The sequence below is a fragment of the Ursus americanus genome, chromosome 1, assembly GCF_024610735.1.
Source record: "Ursus americanus isolate L20-20 chromosome 1, mUrsAme1.1.p, whole genome shotgun sequence".
In the NCBI taxonomy this organism is placed as follows: domain Eukaryota; kingdom Metazoa; phylum Chordata; class Mammalia; order Carnivora; family Ursidae; genus Ursus; species Ursus americanus.
In genome coordinates, this window is record NC_142127.1 from 80,285,652 (window position 1) to 80,304,881 (window position 19,230).

Genomic DNA, 19,230 nt, shown 5'->3' on the forward strand with positions numbered 1-19,230 from the left:
TGGACTGTGATCAAGGGGCCCTGCCTTCCCTTGGCCTGGATAATCACACTCTCATGGAGATAGAACTCAGGCAGAACAAGGACAGAAATTGCCAGTGACTCATCCCAGCAGTAACCTATCCACTAGCATAATAGATTGTCCATTTGGCTGCCATTCTTTGGCAGATTAAAGATGGCTACTCATTGTCAGCCCTCCCATTAGGAGGCAGAGTCTATGCCCCTTTCCTTCAATCTGGACCATATGTCCCTTCCCTGATTAAAAGAATAAATGGAAGTGACTGGGTCAGCTTCAGTGCCGAGGTCTTCATAGATTGGCCGCTTCCACTTCTTGTCTCTTTGAAGGCGCACTCTTGGAGCCCTGAGCCCCTATTTAAGTCCAGCTACCCTGAGGCCACCACGCGGTGAGGAAGCCGAAGCTAACCACCTGGAGAGGTGCTGTGGAGAAACATGCCCAACCAGCACCCAGCTCTCCATGCCATCCTGCCAAGCGGCTAGGCTGTGAGTGAAGAATCCTTTACATGACTCTAGTCCCAGAAACCATCTGACTACAACTGCATGAGTGATCCCAGTAAGAACTCTCCAAATGAGTCATCAATCCCCAAACCAGGAGAGAGAACAATAAACTGTTGTTTTAATCCACTAAGTTTTGAGGTGATTTGTTACACAGCAAGATACCAGGAACACATCTTTCCCCTCTGCTCTTCAGAATACTGTTGTTCAACTTTCCCCGCAAATGCTTCAAAAGAGTCCTCTTCTCCCCCATTAGAATTATAATTCTTGTGTTCCTGTAACACAGTCTGGTGTCCTAAGTATGCTAATGTCCCTCATCTCAGCTATTCTTTTCTGTACCCCAACTTCTTATCGATGAAGTGGAGTTACAGGGTACTTTCATCATAACATTGCTGTGAGGAAAATTATGAATACCTGTAAAACACTTCAAACGTTGCCTAGCACAAAGTAAGCACTTAATGCATATAGCTTGTGTTAAGTATTAATCCATATAATAACCCCATGATTTAGATGAGACTGTCAAATCAGAAACTGCAAACTGGCCATTCACTGGTGGAGTGCTCAGTTTAAACAAATATTTGAATTAGTTGCAGCCATTTCCAAACCTGATAGAGTTCATATGAATATCTAGAATTCTGGATTATTGCAAAAATGGGACGATCTCCTAGCCCTGGGCCTGCACTCCTGCCCGGCGCCTGGGGGCTCTTGCTGCCCAGTGACTTCCCACTTCACATGGAGCCTGCTCTCTGGCTCAGCCCTGCCCCGCACTCCCGACCCTGGTATCCACCGCCTTTGTTCATTTATGTTACTTGCCTGTTCTTATGGACATTACAGTTTGTAACTCAAGGAAGAGAGCAAAGATGGGAAAGAAGAGGGGAAGGAAGAGAGGCAGAGAAGAAGGCTGCATTCAGCACGTGGAGGTGTTCTTTCTGACTGTAGCTACCTTGGCAAACATTGTAATGATCAAAACATACTTTATTTGGTAGAAGGGTCAAAGCCACCTTTATAAAACAAAAACCTATTTCGGTCATTAAGACAAAACCATTGTTTGATTTGGACAAGTGTTCTCATTCCAATGCTTGCAGAATATAATTTCTTGTCTGGGAGATGCTGTCTCTCTTTAGGAAAAACCTTGGGGGAAATGTCTATGAATGTGTTGGTAAAAAGAGGATAGGCCAGAGTATTTACTTACTTACTTACTTACTTACTTACTTACTTACTTACTTTTAAAGATTTTATTTATTTGAGAGGGTGAGAGCACGAGCATGGGCGTTGGGGGAAGAAGCAGGCTCCCGACTGTGCAGGGAGCCCAACTCAGGGATTGATCCCAGGACTCTGGGATCATGACCTGAGCAGAAGGCAGATGCTTAACCTACTGAGCCACCCAGGCACCTGTCTTGCAGTAGTTAAAATCCTTTCAGGATTCTTCTACGTGCTGCTTTGTTCTAAATTATTTGTACTATTTAACTTCCACATTTCATCACAGGGAAGCCTGTCAGTACAGTGTGCGTTTAAAGATTCCCTAACTGTCGTCCACCTGAGCACATCTGCAAATTGTCTCCCCGCTCCTATCCCAGTTCAGAAGTGGGGAGATTACGTCCATTGCAAATCGAGGGTTGTGGCTCTGGCTGTCACAAGCAGCCAGTTGAGCAGCTCAGTCTCCCTCCAGGCCAGGGCATCAATGTGAGACCAAAGAAGGAGCCTTTGTTTGGTTAAGGTTCTAGTGGGCGCCTCCCAAGGGGAGAAAGTGCACAGTTTATATTATATTTAACAATCTGCCAATCAAGGGAAAAGTGCAGACAGTAAAGCAGCTTGTGTAAAGGTTATTATTAAAGTAATATAAACACAAAGAACAATAGGAAAATAAGAATAATAGAAAAAAGGTGACCCATCATCCAAAAAATAACCAGGTTTAACATAGTGACGTAGTTTCTGCCAAGCTTTTTTCATACAAATATTAATAGTCATAATGAATAGTTTTGAATATGGTCTTTTCACTTGACATGCTGTTGTAAGCATTTCCTCTGGTATTACCTAACTTTTGTAGGCAAAATTGTAGTGGCTACAAAATATTTCTAGAAGATATGTCATAATTTGTGGGATTACTTTTCTGGTATTTGTATATTTAATTTGTTTCTCATTCTTATAAAATAAACATGGCTCTGAACATCATTGTACATAAAGTTTTTAATATATTCAGAATCGTGTCCATATACCAGATCTTCAGAAATGGAATTATGGAGTCAAAAAAAACATGGAAGGGGTGCCTGGGTGGCTCAGTTGGTTAGGCATTAAACTCTTGGTTTCAGCTCAGGTCATGATCTCTTCAAGAGCTTTGCACTCAGCGGGGAATCTGCTTGAAGATTTTCTTTCTCTGCCCCTCCCCCCATTTGCGTGCTCTCTCTCCAATAAATAAATAAGTAAATCTTTTTTAAAATGGAAAATTTTACAGCTTTTAAAAATATTTATTTATTGGAGAGAGAGCACGTGCGTGCAGGGGAGGAGAGGCAGAGGGAGAGGGAAAGAAAGAATCTCAAGCAGACTCCCTGCTGAGCACAGAGATGGCGTGGGGCTTGATCTCAAGTGCCTGGGATATGACCTTGGCTGAAATCAAGAGTCCAATGCTTAACCAACTGAGCCATCCAGGCGCCCCACTTGTTGCATATTATTAAATTGTTTTCCAAAATGTTTTAACCAAGTTAGACTGCCACCTCAAATGAATGAGAAGTGATGTGTTGTCACCACCTTTCCAACAGTAGATACAATCTTTAAATCTTAAATTGATTAGCACGGCATTTCACAATCTTAATTTCTATATCCTTGACTCTATTCAATGAACATTCTTCCATGTGTTAAGTATTTGTTTTTTCTTCACATTGAATGTTATTCAACGCCCTTTGTGCACTTAAATATGAACTCTTTAGAGGTTTTCTTATCTTTTTGTGAGCTCTTTATATAAAGCGTTATTAACCTCCTGTTATATTTGTTGGGAACATACTTTTCTAGTGGTTTGAATTTTTTAAAATATTTTATTCATGTGGAACATGAATTGGAAACATATAGAGAATAATACAGCAAATACTCATGAACTTACACCCAACTTAATCAAATAATATTTTGCCATAACTTCAAAAATGTTTCAAGAATAAAAAATTACGACCAAATATATGTAATCTGTATGATATTGATTTTTGGAAATTTGTTGCGACTTACTCTGTGAGCTTGTGTGTTGTCAGTTTTTATAATTGTTTCAACTGTTTGGGAAAAGAAGAAACAGTCTCTGTTTACCACTTGCAGGATTCTCTCTATCCCAACTTGATTAAGCTGGTTAGTTTTACTTTCTAAATAGGCTTTATCCTTGCTGAAGTTTTTTGTCTTCTTGATCCGATTGTCTCTGAAGCAGGTGTTGAACATTTCCCACCATGATTTTGGATTTGTAATTGTCTCCTATCATTCTGTCAGTTTCTGCTTGGTGTATGTAGTAACTGTGTCGTTGGGCGTATACCACACACGACGGTCTGTGATTCTCCCCCTTGATCCTGATGTGGCATCCCAGGTTACCTAAGGTTTTTGCTTCGTGGTCTCTTTTGCCTAATACGATAACTACTGTGCTGGCTTTTAAAAATAATATTTCCTCTATTTCTCTATTTGTCTTTTATCTCTCCCAGTCTCCTGTGCTCTTTTTTTTCTTTCAAATTTCATATGGTTTTGTTTTAGGTATAATTCAATGGTTTTCACCTTAACAGCACACTGAAAATCACCTGGAAAGTTTTTTAAAATACCCATCGCCTACCCTCCCCGCACTCGCCTGCCCCCACAGAGATACTGTGTTAGAATTGCTTGGTTATTTTTTTTTTATTGCAGTAAAAAACATGTAACATAAAATTTACCATCTTAACCGTTTTTAAGTCCAGAGTTCAGTAGTGTTAAGTATATTCACTTTGCTGTGTGATGGATCTCCAGAACTTTTTCATCTTTCAAAACTGAAACTCTATTAAACAACAACTCCCCATTTCCCCCCTCCTCTCCAGCTCCTGGAAACCACCATTCCACTTTCTGTTTTTATGAGTTTGACTCATAAAAATGGAATCTTAATCTCATATAAGTGGGATCATACAATATTTGTCTTTTGAGATTGGCTTATTTCACTTAGCATAAGGTCAGCAGAGCTGATCCATGTTGTAGCACATGACGAGATTTCCTTCTTTTTTTTTTTTTCTTTTTGAGAGAGAGAGAGAGGGCAGAGAAGGGCAGTGGGAGAGAAAGAGAGAGAATCCTAAGCAGGGCGTGGAGCCCAACGTGGGGCTCGATCTCACAAGCCTGAGATCACGATCAGAGCAGAAATCAAGAGTCAGACACTTAACTGTCTGAGTCACCCGGGCATCCCAGGATTTTCTTCTTTTCTAAAGCTGAATATCATTCCATGTGGAAATATATACAACATTTCACTTAACCATTCATCCATCCGTGGATGGATGGACGTTTGGGTTGCTTCCACTTCGTGGCTCTTGTGAATAAGCTGCAATGAACATGGGTGTGCAAATATCTCTTCAATATCCTGCTTCAGTCCTTTTGGGTATACACGAGGAGGTGGGATTGCTGGATCCTGTGGTAATTCTATTTTTAATTTTTTGAGAAACTGCTATAGTGCTTTTTAAAGTGACTGTACCATTTTACATTTCCACCAACAGTACACAGCGTTTCCAATAAACATGTATGTTTTGTAAAGCTTTCCCTGCAGGAATTGTCTATTTACTATCCTTTTACTTTCCTTCTTTTTTCCCCACTACTGCTTTAACACAACCTAATCTTTTTTTACAATCAATTGATAAATACATTTTCTGTCTTAAGTTATCAATTCATTTGCTAAAATCTATTTTCTGTTTATAGATCTTCTCTCTGGGACACTTTTCCTCTTGGCAAAGTATATGCTTTATTAGATTTTATAGAGGACCTGCTGCAAAAGTATTATCCAAAATATTTAACAACCAAGATCCTACAGTCAAAATGAGTTGACCAATCAGAATGAGCTCTTCCCACAGAGCAGAAGCAGGATCTTGAGCGATCCCTACTGTGACAGCCATTAACTCTTTAGTTGTAAAATTGCGGACCAGTCTGCACAGGGTCCCAAGGCAAGGTCAAGATGGCAGGAGCACACCTGAGTGTTTGGGGCAAAGGTATTTACTAACCAGGAAGGAAGTGTTCAGGGGTGATAGTAAAGATATTACATCTTAGTATAGCATGGGTAGTAATCAACCAGAACAGACACTAACCATGAGCAGCCTCTTTGCTCCTGCTAATGCCATACTGGATGTAAACCCCAGTCTGCAGGTGGCTAAACTCTTGGTCTTATGCTTTACTATTTGAAAATGGTTTCATTTTTGCATACACATGGTAAGAGTTTAGCAATGTAGACATCTATGTCATTTTTAAATCTCCCATTAAAATGGTTTTGATTTTCTTCTTGTAGGTGATATTCATTTTTAAAGGTAAGTCTAACATTATAATGCTTTTTTTTCTTTTTTCCATTTATTTTTAGAAATAATTACTTGTGGCCCATGGGACAACTCTATCTTGTTAACTGTTTCCTACATTGGCTGGAATTTCCATCTCTTTTTTTCTTATTAGTGAAAGTATTTAAAGGCATAAATGTACCTCTTTGGTTCTGAAAGAACTTCTTGCCCTTTGCTGAAAAAGTCTGTTCAAGTTTTATTTCAAAGCTATTAAGTTTTAAATAAAAAAACTATTAGGTACTTTTTAGTTTTTACTTTTGATTGAGAAGACTGTGGGGTTCCTAGAGTTAGGCGGACACACACAGGAGGCTGGAAGTGAGTTGGGGTGAGATTTTGGAGATCTTAGAATGTTTGGGCTCAAGAATTTGGCATTTCTGCACTACAGGAAGTGACAGTCCAAGTTCCACATTTGTCCTTAAAAACCCAACTTCCGGAGCACACGAAATTCCTGTAAAGCTCTTTTTGTGCTACAGCACATAGAAGCACAATGTTATATTTGAGAATCACAATTTGTTCATTTCCTGTAAGACATGTTTGAATGTAAAATGGGAGGAAAAGCCTTGTATTTTAGTTCCTTCCTGATTTTTTTTTCCTTAAAGGGAGGGGGGAGCATTACACATTCACCCCCCACAGTTGAACACAAGCAAAACTCCGCATCTATGCCCGACTGTAAAACACAGTCACGGAAACAGCACTGTAACTATAAACACAGAAAACGTTTTCTATTGCTAGAAAAGCAGAGTTACAATTGGTAAAGATTCTTTGCAATGTTATTTAAAACCTGAGAAATCTGCAGTTTTGGTTGTTTTCCCAGTAAGTTGAAAGGACTTTTTTTTCCCCCCTTAAGTCTTGGATTTAATTTTTCTTGGTCTAAGGCCCAATGCACCAACAGTGGTGAGTCAGAGGGATGCCTGAAATAGTTCACGTACAAGTTATCTGTGTTCGCGTCTTATCTTCTTCGGATGGCCAGGGCTGTCTCTTATTCATCTATTTATCCCACAAAAACCCAGCCAGCCAAGTTGCTGTACTAAATGTTTGCTGAATTATAGTAAAAAGGTTTCAACTCATCTGTCAAAAATGTGAGACAACAAGTGGCATTTTGTGATGTGTATGTTGATGTGAACTTAAGGGTTGTAGTTGGAGTCATAAGGCCAAAAGTCACCCAGAAATTTAAATCCCTTTCCTTGACTGGAAGAATTGCCCAATGAATGCTATCAGCTGCTGATGAAAAATCTCTGATAAAGATATTTTTCAAAATACGAGTAGCAAAGTAAAAACATTGCCTTATAGAAAGTGATCATCATTATCTAGAAAAAAACTGAATTACACATGACGTAGTGATATCCGTCTTTCAGGGCTGAGAGAGAAGAACAGATGCAGGATCACTAAGCCCCCTCTCCAAAACCCTTCAGAAAATGAAAAATAAGTTGGCCGGTAAATAATATGCTAGCAATGTGCAAACTAAGGAAAGCCACACATTTTGAAGAATGTCATCCTGCAGTAGATTGAGAGGGTTTAAAGAAGTCTTGTACTTCTCCCTTCTACCCTACCCTCCACAGGCTGTGGTGGCCATCGGAGCACTTCTCAGAGATACTAAAAGTATTCCTGTAAGAGCTTCTGTTGGCCATACGCATGGGTATCAAGTCCAGAGAGCACAAGACGTCGAGTAGGAAGGGTTGAGGCAAAATTGTTACTAAAGTTTGTCGTTGACACCAACCAAAAGAGAGGAAAGATATGTCCTAGGTATGTTTTTGCCGGGGGTAAGTTGGTGTTGCTCCAAACTGAAGAAACAGAGGGGATTCTGAGAACTCTTCCTCCCTGGGGCTCCTGCACATTCTTCATCCTTTCATCATGGTCATATATCTCCCCTCCACCGCTCTTCAGTGCTGGGTTGGAAAGTAGCCTAAGACATGACTCTTAAAAATAGATTGGTGGTCGCCAAAGGCTTGGGGTTGGGGGGAATGGGGAGATGCTTATCAGAGAATACAAATTTCCAGTCATAAGATGAATAAATTCTGGGGATCTAAAGTATGACATAGTGATAATAGTTATCCTGTATTGTGTACTTGAAAATTGCTAAGAAGAGTAGGTCTTAAATAGTCTCCCACATGTGCCTGCACACTAATGGTAATTATGGGTGGTGATGGATGTGTTAATTAACCTTATTATGGTGATTATTCTGCAATATATACCTATATCATATTATACCATTGTTCGCCTTAAACTAACACAATGTTATATGTCAGTTATATCTCAATAAAGCTGAAAAAAAAAAAAGACATGCCTCTCAATGTGCTTATGGGTCTGGTGGATGGAGATTCATTTCATCTTTCAACATTTTTGTAGCACCTGTGAGCCACAAATATATGACAGGAAGACAGAGGGTTTGCCAAAGGAATGGTGTAGCTACTCCATGCCGTGGGATTTAGAAAGCAATATTTATGGGTTAGATGGCCTGGGAAGGCACTGCCAAAGCACTCCTGATTCGATGGGACTTGTGGAACGGGTAGGATTTGGACTGGAAGAGAAAGGGAAGGTGATGGCTGGAAGAGGGAGGGGATGAGTAGAAGACCTAAGAGAACTAAAGCTGGAAAGGGAGATCTGGGCCTGGTTGGGGAACACTTGGGGGTTTGGAAATGTGGGAGGGAGGGAAAGTGTGGTAGGCAGAATAATGCCCCCCCCCAAGATGTCCATGTTCTTGTCCTCGATTTTGTGAATATGTCACCTTACATGGCAGATGGAGCTTTGCATGTGTGAGTAGATTGAGGACCTTGAGATGAAAAGATTTTCCTGGATTATCAGGGTGGACCCAATGCCCTCACAAGTGTCCTTATGTGCAAGGGGGAGGCAAGAGGGTCAAAGAAGATGTGACTGTGGAAGCAGAGCTTGGAGGGATGGGAGGCAAGGAAATGGATCATTTCCTAGAACCTCCAGAAAGAAGACAGCCTTGCCAACACCTAGGGCTTAGCTCAGTGAGACCCATATTAGACTTCTAACTTTCAGAACCGTACGATAACAAAGTTGTGTTGCTTTAAGCCACTAAGCTCCTAGTAATTCATTTCAGCAGCAACAGGAAACTAATACAAAAGAGAAGTAACGTTAACGGATCCCTCAAAAAATGTTCACGGCCTGCTTAGGAAACTGGAACTGCTCTTACAACCGTTTTACCAGGAAGAAAGGGAGACTTAGATTACACGATTGGCCAGGATCTCGCACATGGCAAACCAAAAGCAGAGTTCCGGCCAGTCCTACCCGCCCCCCAGCCTGCTGCCCTTTGTGGGCACAAGGGTGCCTCTGGCAGTGGGGAGACAATGAAGTGGCCTGGGCGGGGTGCACGGAGCAGGTGGGGCCGGCGAGACGTGCTTCCGAGGAATGCGGGCCGGGTGGGGCCTGAATCGCCACAGCTCCGGACCGTGCCTCAGACACAGTGACTGCCCAGTCAGTACTGATGGTCGGGGAACGACCAACGACCAGATGACACTCCAGCCCTACCTGCGACTTCACCTTCCTCCTCACCCCGAGGTGGATTCTGACTGGGGAAGAGTTTGTCCAGAGGCAGGGCAAAAGGGAAGTAAGTGAGGGGTTGTAAGCACCAAAGAGAGAGGGAAGGAGAAAAAGAGAGAGTGGAGGCGTGAATTTTGTGTACTTCTTCTGTGGCTTGGGGTCACCAGGCTCAGAGGAATCCCTACCATGTTACTGAAGGGGCCGTTCAGACCTCTTCCCATTGACTTCGTTTGATCACGTTCCTTTCCAAATGTTAAAATCTCAGTTTACTTTTCTTTAAGAAAATCTGTAGAATAACTTAAAACGAGATTTCTCTTTGCTCTGTAGATTTCTTGTGCCATGTTAAACTCACCATTAAAACCAAATTTATAACCTAAAAGGGTGCATTTTATGCTGTGTGAATTATATCTCAACTTAAAAACAAATTCAGACGATTTAGTTAAGATCCCTGGAAGGAATTAAAGTAAATGTTAAAATTTGCCCTAAAATCAAGACTAGAGTCACTGTTTAAACAAAGGTTACATTTTACACAGCATATCAAATGAAAATTATGTCTGCTCTATGACAATTCTCCTGGAAAACCCCTTGAATTGCCCAGGGTACAGTAAGAGTCAGGATTACTATATTCTTTACTGTTTCTTAATAAATCCAGCCCAGCCAGCTCTTCTTCCAGGACTCTGTCGCTCTTTCTGTTGTTAGGCAACAGAGGAAGTTGTCGGCTTGCATTTCAGGCCTAGACGGTGTGAAAAATACAATTTGAGTGTGCATAGTTGACTTGTCAGAAATTAAAATCAAACATGATGCAATTTCATTATATTGTTAAATTGTACTATTCACCTCAGTTTCTTTCATCTGGTCACTTTCCTCACTTCTGTTTAGCTTATGATTAAATTCAGCTATCTAGTCCTTGTGACCTCACGATTCTTTCTGTATATCATATGCACCCTGCAAAACAAAAAAGGAGCCATAATCCTTCCATATAGATACACATAATCTTAACATTTTCATATTTTTCTCTTTTTTACTTTTTTTTAAAAAGATTATTTAAGAGAGAGAACACATGCAAGAGTTGGGGGGCAGCGAGAGAAGGAGAGGGAGAGGATCTCAAGCAGACTTCACACTGAGCCAGGAACCCAATGTGAGGTTCTTTCTCACAGCCCTGAGATCATGACCTGAGCCAAAACCAAGAGTTGAACACTCAACCGACCTGAGCCACCCAGGCGCCCCTCATATATTTCTTTCTAATCTTTTTATTTTAAGAGTGTGAGCAGGGGAGGTGTGGGGCAGAGGGGAGAGGAGAGAATCCTAAGCAGGCTCCATGCCCAGTGAAGACCCCGACACAGGGCTGGATCTCACGACCCTGAGATCATGACCTGAGCCAAAATCAAGAGTCAGACCCTTAACCAACTGAGCCACCCACGTGCCCCTCTCTTCTGTTTTTAAAACACAGTTGAGATCATCATGTATAAATTGTTAACACATTTTCATTGTTTTCAGTTTTCTGGTATTATAAATAATGCTGCGGTGGACATATACGAGTATAATTCTTAGCCTGTCCAACTGTAGTTTTTCACTTTTGAAATTTTGCAATAATATACGGATTTAAACTAACAATTACAGGAAAGTTGGAAGTACAGTTCAAAGAATTTTATCTTCCCTAATCATTTGAGGGGAAGTTATCAACCTGATACTACATCACCCCTAAATATTTCTGCGTGTGTTTTCCGAAGAACACTGTCCTGCATGACCGTACAACAACTGCCCACATCCAGAAATTAACACTGCTACCCACTACCACTTAGTAACACTTCACGCTCATTCAACTCCGACCAGTTCTACCAGCGCTTCATGACAGCGGAAGCATCTAGTTACAATCAGGCATTACCTTGGGCTGTTAGGTCTGTTTAGTGGCTACACAGTGGAACATTGGTTCATCCTCTTCTTGATCTCCTGGGTGTGATGCTCCAGAAGAATACAGCCCATGATTTTGTAGAATGACAGTCCAATTGGGTTCGACTGATGATCTCATGATCAAACTCAAGCGTATCCTGGAGTTTTGGCAAGAAGAACCCAGGACTGATGCTGAGTTCTCTTTGCATCCCCCCAGGTGGCGCGTGATTTCACTTCGTCTCGTTACCACTGAAGTTCACTAGGATCATTTGGTTAAGTAGTGTCTGCCAGGCTTCATTGTAAAGTTATTCTTTTCCCCTTTGTAACTGGTAAATATTTTGTGATGCTGTCCTCTAAAAGTATGAAAAGATCCCATTTCTTATTAAACTTTCCATTTATTCATCCTTGTACATCAGTGTGGATTTGTAGATCCTTGTTTTATTCGTTAGATTATAATCCACTGATATCGTCATGTATGTTGATGCTCAAATTGTCCTTGATTTGGCAGCTCAGGACCCTGTTCAGCTGGCTTTCGTGTCCTTTGGCATGTCCCCTTTGTTCTTTGAGTACCTTTTTGTTTTCTGGTATAGCAAAATATTCTAGGCTTTCTTTGTACTTCCCTTTTACCAGCCTGGAATCAACTATTTCTCCAAGGAAATCTGATTCCCATTAGTGGGAAATGGCATTTAAAAGCCAAGATGTGGGGTCTAGATGTACTCCTCACTGTTGGCACGTCACTGGCCAGTAAACAGCACAAACACACAAACACACACACAGGCAGACATTTACATTGAGAATTCTTTCTGTCCTTACCTGTGAAACCATCCGTTAACACTGATCCCCCTAATTCCAGTTCAATGTCTTTTCATACTGTTCTCCTGTAGGAAAAACCAGGCTTGCATGATCTTTAAAATATTTGCTTATTTGATCAGCTCCCTATACGTTACTGTCCTGGGTTGAATGGTGCTCCCCACCTCAAAAGATTTGTCTACGTCCTAAGCCCTGGAAACTGTGAATGTGACTTTATCTGGAAAAGGGGGCTCTGCAGATGAGATCATCTTGGATTATGAGTAAGCCCTAAATCCAATGACCACTGTCTTTATAAAAGACACACACAGGGAGAAGAGGGGAAGGCCACCTAGAGACAGAAGCAGGGACTGGAGTTCTGCAGCCACAAGCCAAGAGATTCCGGGAGCACCTGAAGCTGGAAGAGGCAAGGAGGGAGTCTCCCCAAGAGCCTCTGGAGGTGACACTGCCCTGCAGACATCTCGTTTTCGGACTTCTGCTCTTCGGATCTGGGAGAGAGTAAGTCACTCTTGCTTTAAGCTACCAGATTTGCGGTCCTTTGTTACGGCAGCCCTAGGAACTCACAGCCCCTCTGCCGTCCCATCTCCCAGGCCAAGGCCCTTCTTCCTCGGCACCAGCTCCGAGCCCCCCATTTTGGGCCACTTCCTGCCTTCCTCATGGATGCCCCCCCCCCGAGCTAACACACCCCACTCCAGGTCGCCCTCTGTGTTGATGTCCTTCTCACAATGTTGCCAGATAAAATATAGGATGTCCAGTTAAATTTGAATTTCAGATAAACTACAAATAATTCATACACGATTTGAGAAGCATTTATACTAACAAAATATTCATTGTTTATATGAACTTCAGACTTAACTGGGTGTCATGTTTTGCTTTGTTAGCTTCCCCCCCCCCCCAATCTGGTAACCCTACCTCCTCACCCTACTCTGGCTAGGACTTCACCCCCACTGTATGAGGCCACCTCTCCCTAGGACAGGCTCGACACTCCACTGCGGCCCCGACATTTGCGCCAGGCTGCCCCTCTGGTGGGGTACCTGTTCTTTCTGCCCAGACTCAACTACCCCACCACTACCCCACACTGGACCATTATGGCTCCCATTTGATCTCCTACCACCACAGACTCATACCTTGTTTTGCTCCACTTCATGGCTTGAAGACTGAATTGTTTAGGAAGAGAAGAGAAAGGAAGGAAAAGAAGAAGAAGAAGAAGAAGAAGGAGAAGGAGAAGGAGAAGGAGAAGGAGAAGGAGAAGGAGAAGAAGAAGAAGAAGAAGAAGAAGAAGAAGAAGAAGAAGAAGAAGAAGAAGGAGAAGGAGAAGAAGAAGAACGGGAAGAAGAAGAAGAGGAGGAGGAGGAGGAGGAGGAGGAGGGGGAGGAGGAAGAAGAAGAAGGAGAAGGAGAAGGAGAAGAAGAAGAAGAAGAAGAAGAAGAAGAGGAAGAAGAAGGAGAAGACTGATTATTCTTTTAAGTGTGGTTTATAGTCTCCCTATCGTAGAAGATTTTTAGGTGAAGAAATGGCCCATATTAAGGTTCTCCGGAGAAACAGAACCAATAGCATATAATGTGTGTGTGTATCGTAATATATATACATTGTATGGGTATATAGCGTAACATATACATTGTAGGAATTTTAGGAATTGAGGAATGGGCTCACGTGACTGTGGAGGTTGAGAAGTCCCCCGATCTGTCCTCTGCAAGCCGGAGAACCAGGAAAACCAGTGGTATAATTCAGTCTGTCTGAAGGCTGTGAACTGTGTGTGGTGGGTAGGGGTGGGCCTAGTATAAGTCCTGGAGTCCAAGAGCTCTGATGTCCAAGGGCAGGTGGACATCCCAGCTCGAGAAGGCCAAGAATTTGTCTTTCTTTCACCTTTTCTGTTCCATTCAGTGCCTCAGTGGATTGGATGCTGCCCACCCACCCTGATAAGGGTGGATCTCCTGTACCCAGTCTGCTGAGTCAGATACTGATCTCCTCCAGAGACGCCCTCGTGGCCAACACCCAGGAATAATGCTTCACTGGCTACCTGGGCATCCGTTCGCCCAGTCCTGCTGACACATAAAATTAGCTATCATATGGCCTCTGTGGGGAATTGATAGCCCTTTGTCAGCCATTAAGTAGGAAACGAATAATGTTTTTTGAGGATTATGAAGATAGTGAGATTTTTAAAAGTTCAACTGCTGGGAGAAATATCATTTGAAGGGCCTTCGGTGTCTTCTCTATGGACCTCCTCCCCATTTTTCAGCTTCTGTCTTTGTTAACTGCTTCTCACATTTCAACCTTGTGTCTACTTGGGATTTTTATGACTTTTCTGAACAAGGACCCATCAGCACCAACTCAGAATTTCTCACCTATTCTCATAAGTCATTGTCTCAGCTTCAACCAATCTTTTGATTGAAAGAAAATAAAGGGGGGGGATTTAAAACCAGATGCAGTATATCCGCCAAGTATTGCAAAGAAATCAGTAATCCCTCTGCCAGGTTCAGTGGCTCTCCTCTGGGATCCTCAGATGATCCGGGACCATCCCTACCAACGTTACGCAGCAGCCATGCCTCAGCACCGTGACCTTGCAGACCTGCATTTCTCGTGTGCTCCCTGGGCTGATACTGCACCACTGTCCTGTGCCCGGGCCCCGGGGCAAAGCTGGAGGCCTGGCCTCTCTCCTCTCTGCCTCCTTTCTGTCGCCAGCACAGCTGTGTTCCTCTTTGTACCAGAGACCTGTTGCTCATGGCCCCTTCCCTTTCCACTCCCCGCTGCTTCCTGCTCTTCCCCCACGGAAGTGTGACCCTGGACAGGTCCTTCTCTTCAGGCTGAAGCCATGTGAAGAGACTTCACGGCCTTTTAACTACCCCCTTAGCCCTTTTGACTCATCCATATAACTTTTACAAAGTTATAGGGCCAAAATCAAAAGTCAAGCAGTGTTTGGGCCTGAAATAACAAGCAAATTAGAAACTCTGCTTTAGGGAAGCAGCTCCATTTCCTACGTGCTCTCTAGTTATGTGTTTTAATTTACGGTCCAGCCAACTACGACCATAAATTAAAATGCTATGGTTAGAGCACCCATTTCTGATCCAATAAATCACAAATCCAAGTCAGCCAGTCAAGGCATAATATGCTCGTTTCAGTGTTTATAGCCGTAGGAAGCAATAAATGACAAGGGCCATCATGCAATAAAGCTGTTAGCACACTGTGAGAAAAACCCCGTCTATTAGTAGTTACACGGTCGCCGCGCCAACCTCATAAATTCAGATGCCTTTTCTATGTCGGCATAGTTTTCCATCACAAGTGAGGTACCGAGTAATGTTTGTCTTTCCGAAGATTTGTCACAGTCATTTCTACCGTTCCTGCGTGAATCATGCTGGTTCCTGTGTTAGGACTTAGAACATTGTGGCCAATGGTCCACAGAAGGTGAAATGTGCAGCTGGCTCGTGGGAAACCCCACGTGGACTCATTTCAGGAATAACAGGGGAAGATTTACGGTGGTAGGGCAGTGACATGTGTGGGAATTCCAGCAGCGGTGGAGCTGGGACACGGAGCGATGCGAAGGACAGGATTAGACCCAGCACCTGAGCTTAAGAGAAAGAAAGTTTGGAGAGAAGCCCGGAAGGGAGGTCATGCTTGCAAAGGAAAACTCGCGGCAGGGGAAGGCTGCAGGTCGGCGCTAACTTGGATGCCCCCCAGGTTTGCCCAGCGGACACCTGGCGGCCTTCAGCCCTGAGCAGCTGCCTTTGTGAAATGCGTAATAATGAGCCAATGAGGTGACAGGTGACAAAAAGAGCTTACAAAAATCTTGGTGATGCTCTGCCTAGCGAGAAACAAATTTTATGTTTTTATCAAACCGTCACTGTCTGGTCAGGTGTCATACATTTGAGTAAAACTCATTTTATTGATGCAGATGAAAATCAGAACCTATTGATCAATTATCCCTGGGTTGTGCTTGTCTGTACCCAGTGTCCCTCCCTCCCCCACCTTAAGTTTTCCTCCACCAAGGAGGACGTGGGCGCAAGTGCCTGTGACCTCAGGAGCGACAGTGACTGCCGTCGTGTTGGAGAGGCATCAGGTGAGGGATGCCCACTGAGGTTGGTTTCACGTTCCCTCTGTCGGGCTCTTTGCCTCAGCTTGGGGCTGGACTCCCGGCCAGGGAGGAAGCCCAGTCCAGTTCCCTATTATGGTAACCGGGCAGCACGGCCACATACTTTATAAATTATGTTTCATCTGGGTGAAACTGCACTTTGGAATTAATCATAAGAAAAATCTTGGGAAAGATGCAGAAGGTAAATTTAGTTTTCCGCTTGTTGTGATGAGCATGGTGTTTACTTTTAAAGAGTTAATTTGATGATGGTTTGGTGTTGAAGATGTCTTTCGCTGATGCCGAGAGGGTGGTAAATACAGTTCAGAGAAACTTCTTAGCTTTTTGCTCACCTCGACACACATAAAGGATGACATTCTTAGAACATTTCTACCCAGGGAAGAATTTAAGGAAGTGAAGATCATGTTATTATACATGAAAGAGCCTTGAGTTTATTTTTTTAATTAATTTATTTATTTTAAGTAATCTCTCCACCCAACGTGGGGCTTGTACTCATGACCCTGCAATCAAGAGTCACACGCTCCACTGGCTGAGCCAGCCGGGTGCCCTGAGCCTTGAATTTATTTTGAAAGATGAAAAATTGGGAAAACATAGATGCTCTGTTGTTAATGATTAGTCTCCTGTGACTTTCCTCCAAGGGGACGGCAATGCAGCAGGTGTGCTAATCACAGAGTCTCGGGGCTCTTCTCACAAACACTGTGTGAGGACTCAAAATTTGGTTGAGGCAACTCTTCCCCATCCAAACCACAGGATTCCTGAATACAATGCAATAACCTTAAAAATGTGTAGATAGCTTTTGAAAGGAAACACCTAGATGCCGGAACAAAAGATGGAACTCAAAACGAGAGCAACAGGTGTATGAGATGACAACAAAGTCCCAGGACCACTGTAGCCAGACATAGGTCCGAACGGCCATGGGCTGGCATTTCAGTCCTGTCCTTATGAAGACGAGGGCTGTGACCGGGGGCTCACACCAGGTAGGGGGCTGGATCCAAGACCTCTGCTTCAGAGCAGAGCCCAGGAGGGTTGACCCCTCTGGGAAAAGAATGTTACCCATAACGTACCCAGGACCCACAGGAAGCTTATGCCCAGGGCACTTTGTGTGTAAGAAGGAGTCTCCTTTGAGACATGGAAACCCCATGCAAAGGTCTAAGATCTGAATTTATAGTGTTCACATGGGATGAGACTCCCAAGCCCAGAGATTAGTATAAAAGTAGGTCGTGAATGGGATGGAGTCCCAGAGAACCATGGCAGAAGCAAATGCAAAATCTCTCTTTGAGGGCACTTTAATAACTCAAGGCCCGTGGAACATCTAAAGAAACAATGCACCTTGCTAAAGATGTGCTCACGATGAAAAATTACAGGCTACATGAGGAAAGGATCCAACAGGAGGGAGGTCAGAAGACAGTAAATGGGAGACTGAGCACCCCAAGAACTTGAGGTAATAGAATAATACAATAACACATGGAGGGAAAAGATGGCATGACAGGTTGTTTAGTAAAAGAAAGATGTTAGGATACGACAGCACACATATCCCATAAAGTCACTAATTCATGATGGAGTGAAACTGAAACCAAGAAATTGAAGGTAAGCTTGAAATTTTTTGATCATTATACTTGGGACTAGATTACCCGCAGGGATTATGGAAACTTGACTATGTGATTCTTATAGGATTATATTTAAAACTACCTGATGGGTTTAGCTTATATCATAAATGTATAAATTTTCACTGATTTCGAGCTGCTGTATGAATAAATTTTGCCCATAGAAATGTTTTCTAGCTTTTAAATTTTTTCTAATAATCAGAATAATACATCTTCATTATTTGAGACAAATTGTGAAAAATGAAAAAGCAGCAGAAATAAGTAGTCTCACTACCCTGAAACACTATTAACATTTTAGCATATTCCCTTCCAGTTTTGCTTCTATTCAGTGTATCCTTACGAAGCTCAACTTATACTGAAACTTTGTATTCCCTTTATTTTATCAATTCTACATTATGTCGCAGGCTTTCCCCATGTTCTGAAACGTGTTATTAGTATAGTCTACATGGCTGCATATTATTTCCTCATGGATAGGGGCGCCTGGGTGGCTGAGTCGGTTAAGCATCCGTGTCTTGGTTTCGGCTCAGGTCATGATCTCAGGGTCATAAGATTGAGTCCTGTGTCGGGCTCTGTGCTCAGCGTGGACACTGCTTGAGATTCTCTCTCTCCCTCTCCCTCTGCCCCTCCCCCGCCCACTTTCACACTCTCTCTCTAGTAAATAAAATCTTTAAAAAATTTTCCTCATGGATATACCATTTATTTCATAATTCTTTTATAATTTGGCTATTTATATTGCCTCTGTGTTTTCATTGTTCTAACTCTGCAATAAATATCTGGGCATAGATCTTGGCTTATGGAGTTGACTATGTCCTCAGGCTATATCTATGTTTTTTAAAATCAAGGGACAATTTGGAGTGCCTGGCTGGCTCAGTTGGAAGAGCATGCAACTCTTGATCTCAGGGTTATGAGTTCAAGTCCCATGTTGGGTGTAGAGATACTTTAAAAGCGGGGGGGGGGGGCGGGGAGGACAAGCCTTGATCTTTTATAATTTATGTTTTCAAGTGTATTTTATTTCTCTTCAACAAAATTCATTAAGCACCAGCTATGTGCCATATAACCTTTCCCTATACACCTATTATTGTGTGTTTCTTTTTCTTTTGATTGTCAGAATCATCATATGCAGGGTAGAAAATTTGGCGTGCATTCATGCATGCTTGTGTGTATGTGTGTGTGTGTGTGTGTGTGTGTGTGTGTGTGTGTGTGTGTGTAAGAAGGCAAGAGCAGGAAAAAGGAAGCACAAGGATATTCAGCTAACTTCTGTGTTCAGCTTTTAGGATCTAAGCCAGCAAAGAGAAAACTCTAATTAGAAGAATTTTTCT

The 19,230-nt window shown here is 42.6% G+C and overlaps 1 protein-coding gene across 1 annotated transcript in view; it reads left to right on the plus strand.

Moving 5' to 3' along the window:
* Window positions 1–18,857, plus strand: part of LOC123798323 (uncharacterized) — a 49,968-nt gene extending 31,111 nt beyond the window's left edge. The window contains exons 3-4 of the mRNA XM_087856854.1: window positions 12,525–12,721; window positions 13,380–18,857. Of these exons, the coding sequence (XP_087712980.1) occupies window positions 12,525–12,721; window positions 13,380–13,703 (521 nt within the window). The 3' untranslated portion in view covers window positions 13,704–18,857. The remainder of the gene's footprint in view (window positions 1–12,524; window positions 12,722–13,379) is intronic.
* The last annotated feature ends 373 nt before the right edge of the window (window positions 18,858–19,230 follow it).